Below are 20,115 nucleotides of genomic sequence, written 5' to 3'. Positions count from 1 at the left end.
GAACTCAGCAGAACGCCTGGATTCTGTTCCCAGCTCCGTCACTGCCCTGGAGCGACCCTCTCTGTGTCTCTGATTCTCCCTCTGTAGAATGAGGAGAATCATACTGACCTCTGTTGTAAAGCACTTTGAGAGCGAGCAATGAGAAGCGCTAGGTAGCTGTATTGTAAGCTAGTAGATCTGATGGGCAGACAGGCCTTGCAAAGTAATTAATGGCCAGCATAGGCGTCCTGCTCCAGGGGTCTCTTTGGAGAGCAGCTGTGGGATGGCAAGATGAGCAGGCACCCAGGCAGGGAGCTGCTGCCCCCCTGGCATTAAGGGATGCCCCAGTTTAACGGGGGAGGAGGAGGTAGCGAAATATTGATAGTACGTAGCGCTTGCCTGTTATCGGTCACCGTGTGGCATGAGATCATCCCAGGAGATAACACAAGGGGTTTGAACTGCCATTGCCCTGCATTGTGGACAGTCATTTACACCAGGGCAAGGAGGGTGTAAAATAGTTCCCTTCTGATCCCCACGTGGCACAACTGCAGAAGGTGCAGAATAAAGAATCAGGCCCTAAATCCATGTCAGTTGCTCAGCACCGCCAGGCGGAAACCAAGCCCAACTGAAGCATCTGCTAACTAGCTCTTCTTCAACAAATGCAGGCTGGTTGCCTGTTCCCCACCATGTACTAGTAACCATGCTGGCCAAGGCTGAAATATCTATTTTTAATTATCTCTGTATTGGTTCTTTATCATTCAAATAGCCCAGCACTCCCTCTGAGCACGGTCAGAGCCAGGACAATCGAGTTTCAGATAAAAGACGGCCAGCTGCATTTACACTCAACAGAGTAACCAAAAGAGCAAATCACATTAGCAGCAGCTTGCAAACTTAAAAAAAAAAAAAGCCAGCCAGGATTCTGGCCCCCATCACAGCCCAGTTGCTATTTGTTCCAGGAATGAGGTTGGGGAGCGGGGGCGGTGTGGTTTACAAGCCACTGATCAGGCCTCCGGAGTGGAAGGACAAAGTTCCTGGCTCAGTGCTGAATACTGCCTGGAAAGCTCAAGTCTGGAATAACTGAACCATACCAAGGGGGATGAAGTGTCTGGGGATGTTAGGGTCTGATCTAACCAGGTGCCCTCAAATCCTAATTGTTTTAAACAACACTACCGGGTAAAATTGACTGATGTGCCCAATTCGCTTATGGATCATTCAGATCTGATTATTTTATAGGACACCCACAGAAGCCAATCCCCTGTTCTCCTCCTGGGCTCTTTGGACCCATGCTCCGGAGCTTGCTCCAGTAGGGGATGGGAGTCTTGGTTGGGATGGTCTTTGAGTACTTTTCTTACATGGGGGGACAAGAGTTGCAGCTGGTGCAACGTGAGCTCAGTGGAGCAGAAGGTTTGGCCCAGGGAACCTATGTGGAACGAGTGCTCCAGCCCATCAGACTCTGATCCAGCAGCCACGCACTGCTTAGCAGCAGCATTGGTAGTGGCGTAGGTGCATCTGTGATTACATGCATTCACTCCATTCTAGATTTTGCTGCGGTTTTAAGGCCAGAAAGGACCAGAAGGATCGTCTAGTCTGACCTACTTGGTTGCTGCCTCAGCAGAGATCAAACAGTCATAGGATTTTCCCCCGTGGTTGCTGGTTTTAGGGTTCCTCCAGCTTCGGTATCCATGGGTACTGAGGAAATGCAACTCTGGCTAAGGCAGTGGAAGTGCTCAGCCCCTCTGACAACTAAGATCCAGGGGTCTCAAGTTGAGCTCCCGGTTGCTCACTTTTTGTAGGTCTAACCTATTTTATTCTTAAGGGTTTTTGCAGGGAATCTCTCCCTCTGGAGCATATGCCCATTTCTGCTGCTGCTCCCGCCATCTGAAGAGAGAATGCCCTGAAGGGTTTGGGACATTTGGTTATCATAGAAGTTATAAGGTCATAAACAAATACAGTACCCAGATTTCTGCTCATGGCCCAGCACTGCTGAAATCTCACACGGAAGCTTTCAAAGTACTAAGACCCTTTCCTTTTCCCATGAGAATGTTTTCGCTAACAAGGTACTAGCAAGAGAAGAAAGAAAATATATCCATATACAACAATGACTTCTAAATTAGTGGTTACCCCCCAAGAGGGATCTTGGAATCACCGTGGATAGTTCTCTGAAAACTGCCGCAGTGGTCAAAAAGGCCAACAGCATGGTAGGAACTATTAGGAAAGGGATAGAAGATAAGACTGAAAGTACCTTAATGTCACTATAAATCCACAGTGAACCCACACCTTGAATACTGTGTCCAGTTCTGGTCGTCCCATCTCTAAAAGGATATAGTGGAACTAGAAAAGGCTCAGGGAAGGGCAACACAGCTGATCAAGGGTAAGAAAAGGGTTCCATACTAGGAGACACTAAAAAGATATGGGCTGTTCAGCTTAGAAAAGAGACAACAGAAGAGGGATATGATGGTCTATAAAATCATGGATGATGTGGAGAAAGTGAACAGGGAAGTGTTATTTACTGCTTCACATAACACAAGAACTAGGAGTCACCTAGTGAAATTAATAGGCAGCAGGTTCAATACAAACAAGAGGAAGTACTTTTTCACACAACGCACAACTAACCTGCGGAACTCATTGCCAGGGGATATTGTGAAGGCCAAAAGTATAATTGGGTTTAGAAAAGAACTAGATTAGTTCATGGAGGCTAGGTCTGTCAATGGCTATTAGCCAAGATGTCCAGGGACACAACTCCATGCTCCGGGTATTCATAAACCTATGGCTATCAGAAACCGGGAGTGAAAATGGGAGTCGATCACTCCATACTTCCCCTGGTCTGTATGCTTCCTCTAATGCTCTGGTACTGGCCACTGTTGGAGAATGAGCTAGCTGGACCAATGGTCAGACCCAGTATGGCAGCTCTCATGTTATACAACAGACTTGATCTGCAAAATGGTCTCCAAATAAAACATGCACCTGTCAATTGCTCTTTAAACACACACCCTTAAGGCTAATATATTTTACTTTTCATTTCTCCTTCTGTCTGCAAAAATCCATAGGAGTGCGTGAGGTAAAATCTTTTATTGAACCAACTTAAAAGTTCAAACAAATCAGTTCTCGGAGCACAATGCACAAGAGCGCCCCGTGTTAACAAAAATGGTTGTAATCCATCTCTACAAATAATGCTTGGTCCTACAATAAGAAGCTAGTGTAACCCTACAATAACAAACAGCTGTAACCCTACCAGAACTGACACACTATTCTGTTTCGTGATTTTTATTCTTGAGTGGAAACGATGTTCTTGGGTAGTTTAAGATTATTTGGTCATGATGGGTTGGTGCAGTAAGTTATAAACCATCAATGCAGTGGGAGGAAGGGTGCTGGCAAGTGGGATTCAGGGGTTCTGGGGTTCCACTCTGGGCTCTGATACAGGCACCCTGTGTGACCTTGCATGTCACTTACAGGGAAGTTTTCAAAGACACAAATGGCACGTTGATGCCTGACTCCCATTGAGTTTCAGTGAGAATTAGGACTGGCTCGGCACTGTTGGAGTGAGCAGGAGTTTTGCCACTGACTTCATTGAGAGCAGGATCAGGGTTTGTGGTGCCTTTGCAAAATCTCCTCCCGAATTATGATGATTTTAATTAGCAGCGTTTGTATTTCGGTAGTGCCGAGAGGTCTCAATCAGTGATCAGATCCCCATTGTGTTAGGTGCTGCACATGCTGAGAACAAAAATCTTTGTCCCAGTTCCTCCCATCTGTACAATAATACTCCCTTTGTCTATCATGTCTATTTAGATTACCAGCTCTTTGGGGAGAGCGGCTCTCTTTCACTGTTAGTATAACCCCTAGCCCAGTGGGGTTCTCATACAAATAATACTAATCATTGTTATTTAAAAGCCTGCTTTTTAGAAACAAGCTAAACCCTACAATAACAAAGTCACATGCACATGACAGGAGGAGAACTAGTTTGGTGAGGAAACAGGCTTTAGCTTATTCTAAACAAAGTAGCAAGGCAGAATGTTAGGCCAATATTTTAAAAATTGATTAGTGATTCTGGGTGCCTCATTTTTTTGGGTGCTCCACTCAAGACACCTTAAAAAGGGGCAGCTTCAGAAAGTGCTGAGCACCCAGCCCAGGGAAAGTCCAGTCCCTTTAAGGGATCTCAAGCTGGGCAATCGAAAATTGAGGCATCCGAAATCACTGGTCACTTTTGAAAATCTTAGCCTTGAAGATCACTCCCCATACCACCTAGAACCCGACATTCTAGTAATGTTCTGAGCCGAAAAGGTTTGAGCCAGACATGGCTGAAACCTACTTAAACTTGTGGTTCATTTTTCTCTCCAAGAGGCTGTGGAAATTAGTAACATAGCGTCCATAGCCAACTCATAAAACGATTGGGTGGAACCAAGCCTGGAAACCAGCACTGAAAGGTATTAATGCTTTGCAAATCGGTGGGAATTCTGAACAGTATGTACAGTCCAGCTGCTCCTGGAGCTCTCTGGCCTGTGTACAGGAGGTCGGTTTAGCTGATCACAGTGGTCCCTTCTGGCCTTGGAATCTGTGAATCTAAGATGAAGCTTTGCTGTGAGGCAGGCAAAAGGAGAGCTTTGAAATCAGAATTTTAATTTAGGGTGAATTTGTATGTCTCTCCGAAATGACCGAATCAGTGAAGATGCTGCCTTCTTCTGTGCAGGTGCTTGGTTCTTTCTTGCATGCTTTAGGGATAGCCAGCTGGCATGGAGACATTCCAAAATAGCAGCATTTGTTTGCAACGGAGCGAAAAAGTTGCTTCCCAAATCTGTTCGCCTCTCATTTGGATCGTCTCTAACAATATTCCCGCTGGGCAGTGATGCCAGGTGTAATGTTGCGTCAGTTTGGCCTCTCTGATATTTGCGGCTGAGTCCACTCTGCGTGTGCTCTGCGGGTAATTGTACTCCGGAAAAGGAAGCAATTTGCAACCTCTTGTTTAGAAACAGGAAATGGAATTTGGAGTGGTCCCGATTTCTTGCCGAGAGACAGAATTATGGACATTCTTTCCTGCTCTTACTAATCCAAATGCTTAGACATTCCTTGCAAATCTGGAAAATGGAAAGTACTTTGTCTTTGGCATTGGGGCAGGTAAATCTCTTCTGAATTCAAGTGAACCTGATAGATGCAGCATTTCCGAGAGCGGCATGTACCAGGGAACAATCCCCGAGTGTTGTTAGATTTTTCTTCTCTTGCCAGATGGCTTGGTAGGTGATTGTGATTGCTAAACATTTTCTTGGATTGTATCTTTAGATATTTTTGCTGTTACATTTTCATCCTGAATATTTCTAAGTGCTAAAATAGTTTTTTCCCCCTGCATTTGGGCACCATCACATTTGGATAGCTGAAGACCGATCAGAAACATATTTCCGTTCAGATTAGTCTTAAAATCATTTATGTTTTTAGATGTTTTGAGTGTAATCTCATGTAGCCATCATCTCTCTTTCTTAATCTGTTTATATCTATCTGCATGTCTTAATTTAACTATACAGCTATCGTTTTTCTCCTCTGTTTATCTGCCTTTCTCGCTATCTTTATTTCTTCCTCTTTTAAGAGATTTCTCTCTCATTTTTCCAGCATATCGGTCATTGCAGTAGCTAGTTGCTGGGCCCCTGACAGTGTCACTTGAATTTACAATATACGTTGGGCTTCCCAGTTTAAAGAAGTCAGATAATTTAAATGGGAAGGATGCTGGACTGAGAAAACTTTTTTTTTTTTTTTTGGTTGGGTGGTAGAAAGATGATAGTGAAATTAATAGTAAGAGACACTATCCCCCCTTTTCCCTTGCAGATCTGCAGAGACACTATCACTGTCCCCAATTGAAGTAGTCACCTGGAGGGAGAAACTGAAGTTTTGACAAAACCAAGTTGTTTGGCTTTGTGGCAAAAAGTTTTTAGGGCCCAATTTTATAGGTATTTGGGCACCCAGCGCTTATACAAAAAATCAATGGGAGTTAGGCACCTGAATACCTTTAAAAGGCTGTCCCTTAGGCCTGGTCTACACTACAAAGTTAGGTTGATGTAAGCCGCCATGCACTGACCTGCTGGGTGTGTGTCTACATTTAAATTTGTTTCTCACTGATGTAAGCTCTCCATTACACCGACATAGTAACATCACCTCCTCGAGCAGCACTGAATCATGATCAATGTACTGAGGTCAACGCAGCACTGCTGCAGATACTGTGTTACCTATGTTGACCCTCGCAGACCTCCAGCAGCTGTCCCACAATACCATACACTGACCACTCTGGTCACAATGGTTAATTCCACTGCCCAGGGGGTCACAGAGACCAGAAGCCTCCTCCCACCAAACCCCCAAGAATTTTTTAAATGCCTTTTCTTGATTGCCCCACTTAGCAGCTCTCCAGTATTATGCACAAGGACCCAGCTGACCATGCGGGCTACGCAATCCAGACACGTTCCAACCTGGAGTAGACAGGAGATATTGGATCGCCTGGGCCTGTGGGAAGAAGAGGCTGTGTAAGCACAGCTAAGGACCAGCCGTAGAAATGTGAAGATCTTCGAGCAGATTGCATGGGGGATGCAGGAGAAGGGGTACGACAGGCAGCAGTGCTGCGTGAAAACGAAGGAACTGCGGCAAGCAGACCAGAAGGGCAGAGAGGCCGACAGTCAATCCAGTGTCGAGCCACAGACCTGCTTTTACCAAGAGCTGCATGCCATATTTGGCGGAGACCTCCCCATGCACCACCATGGGTACCGCCGAGGAGCCTGAGACAGAGGCCCCTGGCGTGAACAGCGAGGACAAAGAGGACGAAGGACGTGTGCCCGGGAGGCCCAACTATGCCATGAGCCAGGATCTGTTTGAGACTCCACCATAATCCAGCCAGTTCCAGCTGTCAAGCCTGATGCAAGGGAAGGAACCTCAGGTAAGTGTGTAAATTTATTTCCCATTACAGTGATGATGCCCCCAACTTAGCAGGACAAAGCTATCGACTTTTCCTTAATGTACTTGTACTAGACGAGGTAGCGATACAGCAAAGAGGTAGAGTAGTTATCTGTTTTTCATTCCCCTCTAGAGTTAGGCGGGTGGCTGGAGGGATTGTCATGCGTAGCGGTTTATGTCTGTACACAGGGATGTGTCTTGAATCCTCTTGAATGATCTTGAGGAAAGGTTTCTAGGGCCGGCAGCCTTATTTCCCCCTCTGCAGTAGGGCGCTTTCCTACTCCAGTCCGTGATAACTTCAGCAGGCACTGTTGAAATATGCAGGCTTGCAGCACATGGGCCTTGGGAATGCAAGCTGCAGCTGAGCTCTCTGTGCCTTTGTCACCCTCAGGAGTGGGATATCAGCTCAGATCACCACGGCCTGTGAAAAATGGTGCCGGTATTCAGCACCATTGCCTTGTACTCATAGTTTATACAACCAAGCAATACCCTCCTCATTTCCCTCAAGTGCTGTCCATGGTGCACTTGGAAGCATACTCAATCAGCAGGTCTTGCTTAAAGCTTCAGGGAAGCATGGAAAGGGAGTTCAGAAACTTAACTTTCACTTTCTGTTTCACATACTGACAGTGGTACCCTCTGTGTCTTGTACCCGCAGCTGCTGCTGTTGTGGCCTTCGGGGGTTCCCCCGTCTACACCCGTAGAATGCTTGAGTCAGAGAAAGAAGAGGACGCAGGATGACATGTTCAGCAAGATCCTGCAAGCCAGAGCTGCATCAGACTGTGAGCAGAGGGTCTGGAGGGTGAATATTGCAGACTGGATGGAGAGGGAAAGAACAGAAAGGAGAAGGATCCAGGAGTCCCAGCAGGCAAAGAAGAGGGAGATGCACGAGGGGCTTCTCCTACTGCTCCACACTAAGGACAGCCACCGCTTTGCATACACTGACCTGTGAGAGCCATGGTGGTTGTATGAGTAGCTAAAATGAACATGAATGTTCTTTCCTCTTCCTAAAACTCTGATCCATAACTTTATTAAGGTTTTAATATATTTGCTCTTAACATGCACAGAATTTCTGCTGAAGTGTTTTTGTGAGTCAATTAAACCCTCTTGTTTGGAAAATAATTTATTTTTATTCATTCCCAATGTATGCCGCAGAATGGCTGGTGGTAGTGAGGGCACCCACTTGCTTGTTGTCATACACTGTGATGACTCATCATATCAGTGACACCCACAGTGTAATGATCATACATGTACAGCAAGCACTGCAAAATTCAGTGTTATGTTCATAGATGTGACCAAGCACCGCACAATTCCTAACAGGCCCCCAAACTGCAGGGCTGAGTAGATCACAGTCCACCATGACACATTACTTGGGCTCATTGATAAAGTGCTCTTTCAAAGCCTCTCTGAGCTGTGTGGCTCTGCGTTGAGCTCTTTTGATAGCCCTTGTGTCTGACTGTTCAAACTCCTCAGACAGCTGTTCCACCTGCACCCTCCGGTCCAGCAGCAACTTTTCCCCCTTTGCGTCACAGATATTATGCAGGACGCAGAAGGCAGCTCTAACCACTGGGATATTTTTCCTCACAGAAAATGTCTGGTGAGTAAACAACGCCAGCATCCTTTCAACTTACATTCAGCTCTCATTCTGCACCAGCTGAGCTGGCAGTTGAATCTTATCCTTGGTGCTGCCAAGGTGGCCAGTGTATGGCTTCATGAGCAAGGGGTAGGCTGGGTCCTCCAGAATCACTATGGGCATTTCAACATCGCCAATGGTAATCCGCTGGTCATGAAAGAAAATCCCTGCTTTTAGCTTTCTGAATAGTTCTGTGTTCTTAAAGATGCAAGTGTCATGCACCTTCCCTGACCTGCCAACACTGATGTCGGTGAAGTGTTTCCAGTGATCAACCAGCACTTGCAATACCATAGAAAAATAGCCCTTTCTGTTGATGTATTCTCTAGCAAAGTTGGCTGATGCCAAAATAGGGATATGCATGCCGGCTATCATTCCACCACAGTTTGGGAACCCCATTGCTGCAAATCCACTAGGTCCTGCACAATGCTGAGAGTCACGGTCCTGCAGAGCAGGAGACAGTTAGTGGCCCTGCACACTTGCATGACAATAGCCCCTCTGTGGATTTTCCAACTGCAGAATGATCTTCCCGCTGACCTGTAGCAATCCGGCATTACACGTTGCCACATTGCGATCGTCGCTCGCTTCTCCACTGTCAGTGCAGCTCTCAGTCTGGTGTCCCTGTACCGGGGGGCTGTGGTGAGCTCGGCACTCAGATCCAGGAATATGGCCTTTTATATCTGAAAGTTCTTCAGCCACTGCTCATTATCCTAAGCCTCCATTACAATGGGATTCCACCAGTAAGTGCTTGTTTCTTGGGTCCCGAAGCGGCGCTCCACCGTTTGCAGCTGCTCCATGAATGCCACCAGAGAGATTGAATTGGTTCTTGCTACGTTCCACAGCAGTCTGCCCTCCCAGAAATCACCATTTTTCCCCTTTGCTCTTCTTGTGGCGCTGCAACTACCAGAGGATCACTCATCCTGTGCTTGCTGCGCTCGTGACAATAATGCAGAGCTGTGCAGCCTCCATGCTTCGTTCAGAGATGACGGACAGCGACAAGTCCTGCACAGATTCATGGGATTTGCAAAATAGGCATGACAGTTATGGGACAGAGATGGCATTATGGGATGGAGAAAGTTGCATGATGAGAAATTGGTACGACAATCCAGGTCACCCCCTGCGTGACTCATTTCTGCCCTCACCATACATTGTCAAAACTCTTCCCAAGAAAGAGTGCACTGGATGATGGTGAGTTGCACGCTGGGATACCTCCCCGTGGTGCACCATGCATTGACACGAATGCTCCTGCAGTGCCAACGCAAGGAGCCACATATGTACATCCACGAGTGATATACTGGCTGTGGCAGCTTTATGCCGACGTCAGTTGCGTTGGCAATAGTTTGCTGTGTAGACGTGCCCTTAGACAATAATGCCTTGGGCTTGGGGTAATGTGGACCTTGGCATTGTCCCTGAACTCCAGAGAGCGTGCCTTATCCGGGCGCTGGCTGTGCCAGGCCAACTCTACCTCCTACACAAAAACACAACAGAGGAGGAAACATGGAGAAGTTGGAGCTAATTTTTGGCTCAGCTGGGCCCCGACATGACTCTCTAACTCTGGCCATTCCTGTGTCTTCCTGACTGGCCATGGCGTCTACTAGCCCCCAGGTGTCTGGTATCCAGCAACTGCATGAGTCTCCTTCTCCCTCAGCTGGTTGGGCTTGAGTTCCGTGTCCTGTTGTGCTGGGGCGGTGAATGTTACAGTGGGTGCCGCCTTTGATCTTGTGGCTCACGGCCAGGATTTCCAAAGAAGCTTTGGGATAGAAATTCCCAGCCTACCTCCTCTGGTGCCTTCACCTGCTCCCAGGGCTTCAGTTACCTCCACTGCACCAATGAGTCCTGAGCATGCTAGGCCTCTCCTTCCAGATTTCCTGCTGGATTCCCCACCCTTACCTCCGACGCCAGCCCCATTCATCAGCGCCCTGCACCTGGTGGAGTCATTCACAACAGTGCAAAGAGGGTGTCACTTTCAGTTGTGGTGGCACATTGCACTGGTGTAGATGGCTCCACGTGCCTGAACTTCTGATTGTTCCTCCTCATTCTTCTCCTCCGTTGCCCTTCTCGCTCGCTTTCCCATCTCCCGGGTGCCCAGCTGGGGGTTATCCGTGGTGCTTTTACCCGCTGTAGCTGGGGCCCTTGCTCAGTTTGGTCTCCTCTTCCCATCCAGTGTCATCAATTTCTGCCCATCTCTTGCCGTTCCCACAGCTCCTTCTCTTGGGCATGTGCTAGTGACCTTTCAGAGTCGGTGGAGTCTCCCAAGTGTGTACCTGAGAAAGGAATCTGGCCCGCACTCAGATAAATGACTCTCACGGTGGTGTAAGTCAGGAGTAACTCCATTGTAGCCAGTGGGTCAGATGCTCGGTTGGTGTGAATGTGGGGAGCTGATCTGCAGTGGTTGAGGCTCTGGCATGTCCTACTTACACTGGAGTAAAGGAAGGGGTATGAATGCACGTCCTTACCGCTAGGCCGCCCTTTGTGCCCGGACATGGCATTGAAGGGGATTTTGCTTCTTGCACTCCCTCTGGTGGGCACTTCCTCTGCCCAGATGGTCAGCCCCAGCCATTCCTTTCTCCAGAGAACCTTGCTTGGTCTTCCATGCATGGCTCAGTTCAGTCCCCTTCTGGGTTCAGCTCTAAACAAAAAAAGGATCCTTTGCCCATCCTCAGCTCAACTTCAACTCCTCCCCCTTGTCAAGGTACTGACCCCGACTTCCCCCTGCTGGGATTCCAAGTGCCTTTTAAACTAGCCTTCCACCCCTCCTGCGCGTCTGTCTCATTCCCTGGTCTTCATCGACCCTGGCTTGGGATTCCTCTCCACTCGCTAACCCTACTCCTGTTGTTCTGCTTTCTGGCCACAGCCAAGCCCACCTACAGGAAGGGACTCTCCCTAGTTCATCTCTGCTGCACCTGTGCTCTCTCAGCTATGTGCTCTGACCCAAGAGGCAACCAATCATCTCCCAGGTGCAGAGCATAACTAAGTAGGGTCTTTCCCTCGCCTTACAGTGCCTGGGTTTGAGGTGAAATAGCAGCATTTGACCCAGCTAGGCAACGTAGATGGCTTTGTGTCACAGCTGCGTTCTTTGCTCCTGTCTCTCTCCAGTTTCACCTTGATCCCAGGAGGGTGCGAAAAGAGAGAGGGAGAAAACATTCCATGTGGGCCAGAAAATAGCAAAATCTGTCCCTGCCAGAGAGCTGGTTAATCTGTGATTTAGAAACCTGTCGCTTTTCTCCCAATATAATCCGGCTTCTCAGCATTCACCAGACAATCTTGTTCCAGCTGATTGGAGGAACCTGACTGTGATGTCTCCAGGCAAGGAACTCATGCGTCCTGTGCAGGGCTCGTAGCTGTGTTCACATTTCCCACCCCTGTTGGCTTTTGCCCTCCAGAGCCGGCTATATAAGAATGCAGTGAGTGCCAGGCCATGCTTGCTTGATGCAGTGACTGCCTGGCTCTGTACCTGCTTGATGCTGGGCCATGCCTGAAGCTGTTTTGTTGGACCTGAGTCTGGGGTGTGTGTGTGTGTGTGTGTGTGTGTGTTACCTTGTTCCATTACACGCCACAAGATTCACTGGGCAGGACTCTCCACTGATGGGGATTACCATAGCTGTACCAATTTCAGTGGAGCTCTGTTGATCTTTCCCAGCTGGGGATCGGGCTTGTTGTGTCCAGTTTCAGGAAGGAGGGGTGGATTTGCATGTATCTTCCCCACGCGGGTGATTGCAAAATAAAAGCAAACGGAACACACGCCGAAGCAGCTTTTCTCCATGGCTGCATTTAAAGGGCGTGAGGTATGCTGCAGGCAATCCTGCCAGGAATGGCTGAGAACCTGTTTGTTGTCACTGAGTGAAAAGGGAGGGTGGTTTTGATAGGCGTTGGCTGTGTGTTAAAAGCCGGCACACCTCTGTTTGCTAAGGGCTGGATTGTGCTGCCCTTACTCATGTTAGCTATGACCTTGTTCGGCCAGGAGCCAGTCACAGGGGAGAAAGGCACTACTGATGAGGAGTAAGGGTGGCAGAATCTGGCCCTCACAGCACAGCTCTGGTGTGGGAAAGGACTATGCAGCTAAGGCACTGGGTTGCTTATCAGCATGGCCTTGTGATTAATACACTAGACTGGTGCTCTGCAGATCCATGTTCCATTCTTGGCTCTGCCGTATGTGACGTAATATTCGTGTGCTTTAGTCCCCAGCTGTAATCTGGGGGTAACAATCCCTCCTTTGTGTGCTTATATTGTAAGCTCTTTGAGAGTGGGGCTGTCCCGCAGTGTGTCTGTACAGCGCCTGGCCTAAAGGGGCCTGGAGCTGGGTGAGGACCTGTAGGTGCTACTGTAAACTAAGCAATAATAGTAATAACTTCTTCTGTGCGTACGCCCACAGTTCTGTCTGCTCACCCAAGATGCAGTAGTTGCTCTTTCTAACTCTTGCTAGCCCTGCAGTCCCGGGAGAGGGAGCTGAGGGCCATTTCTTATTGTGCATCGTCAACCGAACACTTGGATAAGGGCTTGGCTACACCTGGAGTTAAGATCAGGACCAGCTGTTGCCCTTTAAATTCATATCTTGCCTTAATCCGAATTTACTTTCAAGTGTGGACAAGCCTTAGGCCTGGTCTGTGCTTAAAATTTCTATCTACCGAGCTTTGGCACTCGGGGCTGTGCAGAATCTACCCCCCTGAGCCGATATAATCCGCAGTGTAGACACCGCTAGGGGGACGGAAAGATGCGTCCCTCGACGTCGCTGCCTTTGCTCAGGAAGGCGGAGTTCCCGCAGCGACAGAAAATGGCGGCATAGCTGTCGCTCCATAGCTGTGCTGCTGCGCGGCCTGTCATGTGAACACGCCCTAAGTTTGGTCAGCTGCAGCTCTGCAAACTGAGGCTGCACAGGTGCCGCTGGCGGGCATCCGGTGAAGAACGTGGGGCCGTCCTGATTTCACTGAGGACTTGCGTTAGCCTGCAGCATCTGCATGCTTCTGGGGAAGGGTGAGGGGGTTGGCACCAGTTCAAATGAAGTAATTTCCCCCCTCCCCCTTGTTTTTCCTAGAACAAATAGTGGAGAAAGACGAGGGACCATACTACACCCACCTGGGATCGGGACCAACAGTGGCATCTATCAGGGATCTCATGGAAGAGAGGTACGTCCGGGATGGTTTGCAACAAGTGAGACAGGCGGAGTAAAATCCCCCCACTCCCTGTGCAGAAGGCCCTGTGGAGGAGGGGCTATGCTGAATCAGTGCATTCCTTCACTGCCCCGCCCCGCCTCCTTCACAGCTGGGGCTGCGCACTTTTCTGCCTTGCAAAGGACCCCCTGGGAAGAGGGGGGCGATTGCAGATGCTTCCAGTGCCCTCTGCTGGTCATGCTGCCGCCGAGGCCCCTGTGTCAGGGGCTGTAGTCACATCACCCCAGGCGGAATCTAACCCACGGGCGTCTTCCAGGAAGGCTGGTGTTGTCACCCCAGTGAAAGGCTGATCTGGGCAGAGTCGTGTCTGTGCCAGGGCAAACAATTCCTCCAATTTATCAGGCACATCCAGATTCTTTTTCTGCACCAGGCCCACCGCTTCCCCTCCAGCTGGCGTGGCGCTTGTGGACAGCGTAAATGGGAAACTGAAAAGCCACCCTCCCGCCACCGCGTTTTCCCCGCCGCACATGTTCTTCTTGTGCTTGAATTCACCTGCCTGCTGGTTTCATTATCCCGGGGTGGTGATGCAGGAAGGGGCATGGGATTTTTGCTCTCCCAGCTTGAGTTCCAGTGAAAGTTGTCTGGGTTTGTCAGCAGTGCCTGGGAGTGGTGCTGGTGAAAACAACTTTCACGGGTCCCTGAAGGGTTTGTCTGCACTGCCAACGGGAGGCGTGGTTGCAGGACCGGTGGATACCCTGATCTATCTTTGATCCAGCTCTGTGACAGTGGGGGGCACTCCAGTATATACCCAAGGTCCCTGGTAGGGAGGGATGCTGCTTCTGGGGGGTTTCACTGCTATTGTTAACTCTAGTGTAGATCAGCCTATGGCACATACAGTGGTCGCACCTCTGACTGCACTTACCCTAAATCACTGGCCTTGGCTAGACCAGGATTCAGAGTTGGTTGAGGGTGTTAGCTGACACTCCGGAAAGGTCTAGTGGAGGCACGGTACCCTGCCTTAAACACAGGCTAAGATGGTCAAGGGAAAGCCATGGTGGAAACTAGATGCCTGTGGGAAACCACACTGGTTAGTCCAATTTGCTGCAGGGAGTCACTTCGGGCTTGGTTTGGCCAACTGGTTTGCTTTGCTTCCCACAGCCAGGGCTGGCAGGGCCGCTGGCGACTCGTGTGCTGCCCGGGTGCATATCTGCATGGTACGCTAATGAATATCGCATGACGAGACGTATCATTTGCCTCCCACAGACAGTTCAACAGCTGCCAAACTAAGCAACCGGCCAAGGACAAGTCAAAACTTTTCACGGTTACTATTCCTTATGACTGCGGTCAAGTCCGTGAAATTGGCAATAGAAAAGACCAATGGGGTCACCCAGCCTGTCCCTCTGCCAGGGCAGGATTCTTTCCTATAGCTCGCTCTCCAGTGTAGTCCAGGATTTTTGGTGGTGGTTGTTTTTTGTCTCAAGCAACAGGCCTCCTGCCCCTTCCTCTGGGGAGACTGTACAATCTCACTGGTAGCCAGAGCCCGCTCGCTGCTAGTTAGGTGTAAATTTGTCTGAGTCTGGCTGGGTTAGGTCCTACGGTTAATACATCTTGCTGTTAGGAAACATTTTTCCCTTTCATCCCATAGTGCAGGGTCCTACCATCCAGTTCTACCATCTCTGGCCTTGGTTATCACACCCCGGACATATTTGTGCAGCTGAGTTGTCTCCAGGCCCACATCCTCCCCTTTTAGGGTGACCAGATGTCCCAATTTTATAAGGACAGTCCCGATTTTGGGTCTTTTTCTTATATAGGCTCCTATTACCCCCCACCCCCTGTCCTGATTTTTCACATTTGCTGTCTGGTCCACCTATCCCCTTTGCAGGTTGAAAAGGAGTGGAAGGGACTGAGGATGGATGCATGTTGCCTGAGCCAGCGCGGTTCCAGGGTGTTGTGGCTTCTCAGCAGCAGGAATGTGGGGAGTTGGGAGGGAGCAGCTTGCAGATCGCAAGGCGGCTGTTAAACCCCGTTGATCTCTGCCCAGCTGTGCACCAGGATCCTGGTTTTGTGGGCTTAGTCCCCTGGCCAAGATGTCCAGCTCTCCTCCTGCCTGCACTGAGCATCATTCTGCTCGTCCCCTGGTCAGGAAAATCAAAAGCAGGTGGCGCTGCCTTAATTTCTGAGAGCCCAACTTTCCGTGACTTGGGACCATGGGCTCAGCAACAAGCCCTCAGGTTGGGCACCAAATATCACTAGAGGAAACCCTCAGCCACTGTACACACCTGCCATGGAGGGGCTGCTGGCAGCTGCTTGGGGAGCACATGCGCTCCCTTGCCCCTCTGTTCCGTGTCCCACCGAGGGGCTGGGATGTTTGGATTTGGCAGGGCAGGGTTGGTTTGCTAATCCCAGGCTAATCTAATCGAGCCCTCCAGCCCTTCAGGACTGGGAACGCCAAGTAAAATCCTGGCCCCATTGCAGGCCAAACTCCCACGGACGTCACCGTGGCCAGGACTTCACCCTGGGGTTGGAGACGGGGACGGTACTAGCCAGGGGAAGGGGATGGGCTTTGCACCAGCTGTACTTCCCCTGGATTCTGGACTACTCTGGGGGCCAAAATACCCCCCGCTCCACCCCCAGCTTAAACAAACAGGGCCCATCTCAGCCTGGCTGTGGCAAAGCCCAGAATCCTGCTCCAGGCCTGCCCCCTATGTGATGAATGGGCTGGTGTCAGATCTGCTTGTTCTCCATTGTGCAGCAGGCAGAAATATGCCTGCAGGGTGGGAAGCGGCAAAGTACCACCCAGGCAGGTGGGGCCCAGATTAACTGGGTTACACCCCGGGGATTGAGTCACGGCGCTGAGTCAGCCAGAAATACAGCGTCACCAGGGTTGATGGCATTACGTCACCGACCCTGGAGGCACGGTGAGTCATGGGGGAACAGGCAAGCCATTGAAAGGAACCCACAACCCCCTCCGGGGCAGAGGGTAATTACTGACGCCACATGAACACCCTCAGAGCCAACAGACATTGACTGGTCCTGTTCCAGAGAGGTACCAAACACCCCTGAGAGGTGTTGACTGACCTCAACTCTCATGCAAGTCAGTAGTGCTTGGCAGGATCGGGCCCCTAATGAGGCATAAATCCTCATTGACTTGGAGTCTTGCCTCTGCCACCAACTGTGTCATCTTCAAGCAAGCCATGTATTAAATCGCTCCGTGCCTCAGTTTCCCCATCTTGCCCGCCTCCCAGAGGGTGTTGTGAGGCTGAAGTTAGGTAATCTTTGTGAAGTGAATTGAGGTCCTTGAATAGAAGGGGAGGATACAAGTGCAAATTATTTTGAAAAGTGAAATCAACAGGTTTTGTTATTTCATGTTCTCAGTCTGGGCTTGTGGGAATTAAATTTCCTGCCCATCAGCCTGTGCAGTGAGCGCCCCCTGTGGATTCTGGAAGTTTTGCAGCTCAGGGCAATAGAAATTCACCCGCACTGGTTCAGCAGATAGTCTTTTCACAGCAATAATGTGGAGTTTTATGGTGTTTTTACACCTGTCAGTGCTTCTAGGTCAGGAGATACAGCATTTGCAGCTTGGGAATGACTTCAGCATCAGAACTGCACGTGCCGAGCCAGGCTGTGCACTCGGTCGGGGTAGATCTGGAAGCACTGCACTGGCACCAGTGGCTATTCACCTGTTCAGCTGAGCACAAGCTGGTCCATTGGGCACCATAGAGCTTTGGTGGAACTGTTCCTTGAAAAACTCCCACCAGGAATCCCAGTGTGCATAAGGGTGTCTAAGCTCCCTTCACTAAATGGGCTGGATTTAGTTCAAGGACGGGAGTGGACAGGTTCTGTCCTCCCTGGCACTAGGGCTAGGTTTTCTCCAAAACACCCAGCGTTGGTCCTCACTCTGCTTCCGCTGAAATCAACAATAAAGCTCCCATTGACTTCAGCAGGAACAACGCTGACCGCTTCAGAAGATCCCTCCCGAGATGTGCAGCAGCAAGTTTTGGTCTGTTGTATGCCCCAGTTTCCATCGCTGGAGCAGGCAGGTCATTGTGAGTCAGGTCTAGGACCCGGGGTTGCAGGGTCCTGGGTGACCGATGCCTCCACCTCACCACTGGGGAGTAGGGTGACCAGATGTCCCAATTTTATAGGGACAGTCCCGATTTTTGGGTCTTTTTCTTATATGGGCTCCTATTGCCCTCCATCCCCTGTCCCGATTTTTCACACTTGCTGTCTGGTCACCCTACTGGGGAGCCAGGTGAAACAGCAGCCAACGATTACTGGTGGGTTAGGCACTGCAGGAAGTACCGCCCAAAGAAGCTAGAGAGACAGAACCCTGCAGCTGCCTGATTGGTCAGCACCAACTATTTAAAGCAGGAAGCTGCCCCAGGGAGCCATCTGAGCAACAAAGCAGGTTCCGGCTTGCTACTGCTACTGACCTCATCCTTCACCCCGTTTTGGTCCCGATTCCTGCCTTCGACCCCGGCCCAGCGGACATCACTGCCTGCGCCCCGGACATTACAGTCATGAGCGTCGATGGGGGCCAGGGGGTTGGAAAGCTCATGCTGGAAATTGCCTCCCGTTCTCAGCTGGCTGCCAGAAAGGGTGACCGCACAGCCCAGAAGCTGCAAGCCCATGGGTGCTCACCTGTGTTTAAAGCCCTGGATAGTGACCTACCACAAGTGGTGGTGATGACGCATTCTCCTACTTAGTCTCACCTGCGGTTCCTACAACAGCGGCTTCAGTTTTCTCATCAGCCTCCTGGCCACCATTCCCCACATGCCAGGGCGAGCTCTGGATTCACTTTGTGGTGGTGAAGCAGGTAGTTATTAGGAAAGTGGGATGCCGAGGCTTGCCTTTACATTCCCCTAGTCCTTTTTGAAGTGTGTTGTCTGGATCGCGTCTCTCTCCAGTCGGTCAGAGGTAAATGGATGGGTGTAGAGCGGGTTAATGAGACACATGCATTAGCCGCTGCTGCTCAAATCTTCCCCATCACTATCTGTGTTCCTCGTGGGTGAGGGGGATGAAATCCAGTCCAGGAAGTTCCCATCCACCCTGTAGATCAGGAACATCTGAGCTTGGGAGCCAAGCAGTGGAGAATTCTGCAGGGCCAATGAGATGCCTATATTTCGGCTCCATCTTCTCTTGCTGGTGCTGTTCTTTTCTGGAGGCTTTCAGCTGAGAACGGAATAACTAGGCGGGTTGATCAGTGACAAGGGAATGGCCAGCCATTAGATTAGCTTATTCGTTGGCTCTTAGTGGAAGTGTCGGTAGACTGTCACGGGGAGGGCAGTGCTTTCCAGGCAGGAGGGGGCATTGATACAACACTGTGAGATCATGATATGAAGAGCAGGGCAGGTTGTCAGCTCTTTGTGGGCAGGGACTGTCCTTTTGTTCTGTGTCTGTACAGCACCTGGCACAATGGGGGCCTGGGCCGTGGCTGGGGCTTCTCGGGGCAACCACCACACTATAAATCATAATATGCTTCTGTGCAGCGGAGACGTGCTGCAGTTTGCTCTGGCTTTCCAGTTATGTTCATGCCTGAGATGGAGCTTTGTGCACAATGTGTCCTTGTAAACTTGGGTGTCTAGGGTTTTACAGCTGTTGCTATGCGATGGGGACAAAACTCAGGTCCTTCTGTTCCAGAAGACGAACCGCTGCTGCTTGGTCTAAAGCAGTATGGGGTCTAAGCCACGCAGATAAGCAGTTTTGATTTCTTCCCATACAGGGCAGTGGTGTGCAAACCCGCTGCCCACTTCGCGCCAATATCTCATGTAGATGAGTAGCAATTTTACATCGAGCTGAAATCCCATTTGTCTACAGTGGGACCTGCAAAGCCCTTCTCAGTGGAGTTGGCTGGCATTGCCTGGAAATTCATAGGAACTGCCAGGCTGCATCTGACCCAAACTCAGTCCATCCCAGTGTCCTGTCTCGGGTGGTGGCCAGCACCATACGCTTCAGAAGATGATGTGAGAACCCTGCAGTAGCAGGTATGGGATCATCCGCCCTCCACATTTGGTCTCATCCTGACCCCTAACAGTTAGATTAGCTCAAGCCTTGAAGCATAAAGGTTCATATCCCTTCCAACACTTTTGCTGGCATTAACATATCTCTGAATATTCATATAAACACCCAGTTCCTTTTTGACTCTTGCTCAGTTCTTGGCCTCAATGACTTCTAGTGGCAATGAGTTCCACAGGCTAATGACATTCAGTGGGATCTAGGCACCCGACTGCCATTTGTCCATTTGAAAATCTTCCCCAGAAACAGTGTGTGTTGCAGACTGTTATGCGCACATCAGCGGAAGATATTATTGATAATTATAAGCTATGGTTGTAAATCAATCTATTGACCTATTTTTATGTCATTATTGTAGTGCCTAGGGACTGACCAAGAATGGGGCCCAGTTGTGTTAGGTGCTGCACATACACATAATAAGAGACAGTCCCTACAATCTAAAGAGATAAGGCAGACAAAGGGTTAAGG

General features: G+C 49.8%; 1 protein-coding gene across 3 annotated transcripts in view; it reads left to right on the top strand.

Moving 5' to 3' along the window:
- Positions 1 to 20,115, top strand: part of TET3 (tet methylcytosine dioxygenase 3) — a 165,943-nt gene that overhangs the window by 118,256 nt on the left and 27,572 nt on the right. For all 3 annotated transcript variants that reach the window (XM_045004756.1, XM_045004755.1, XM_045004758.1), the window contains one exon: positions 13,560 to 13,650. In XM_045004756.1, the coding sequence (XP_044860691.1) occupies positions 13,560 to 13,650 (91 nt within the window). The remainder of the gene's footprint in view (positions 1 to 13,559; positions 13,651 to 20,115) is intronic.

The sequence above is a fragment of the Mauremys mutica genome, chromosome 2 (assembly GCF_020497125.1).
Source record: "Mauremys mutica isolate MM-2020 ecotype Southern chromosome 2, ASM2049712v1, whole genome shotgun sequence".
Lineage (NCBI taxonomy): Eukaryota > Metazoa > Chordata > Testudines > Geoemydidae > Mauremys > Mauremys mutica.
This window is presented reverse-complemented; position numbering and strand designations above follow the sequence as displayed.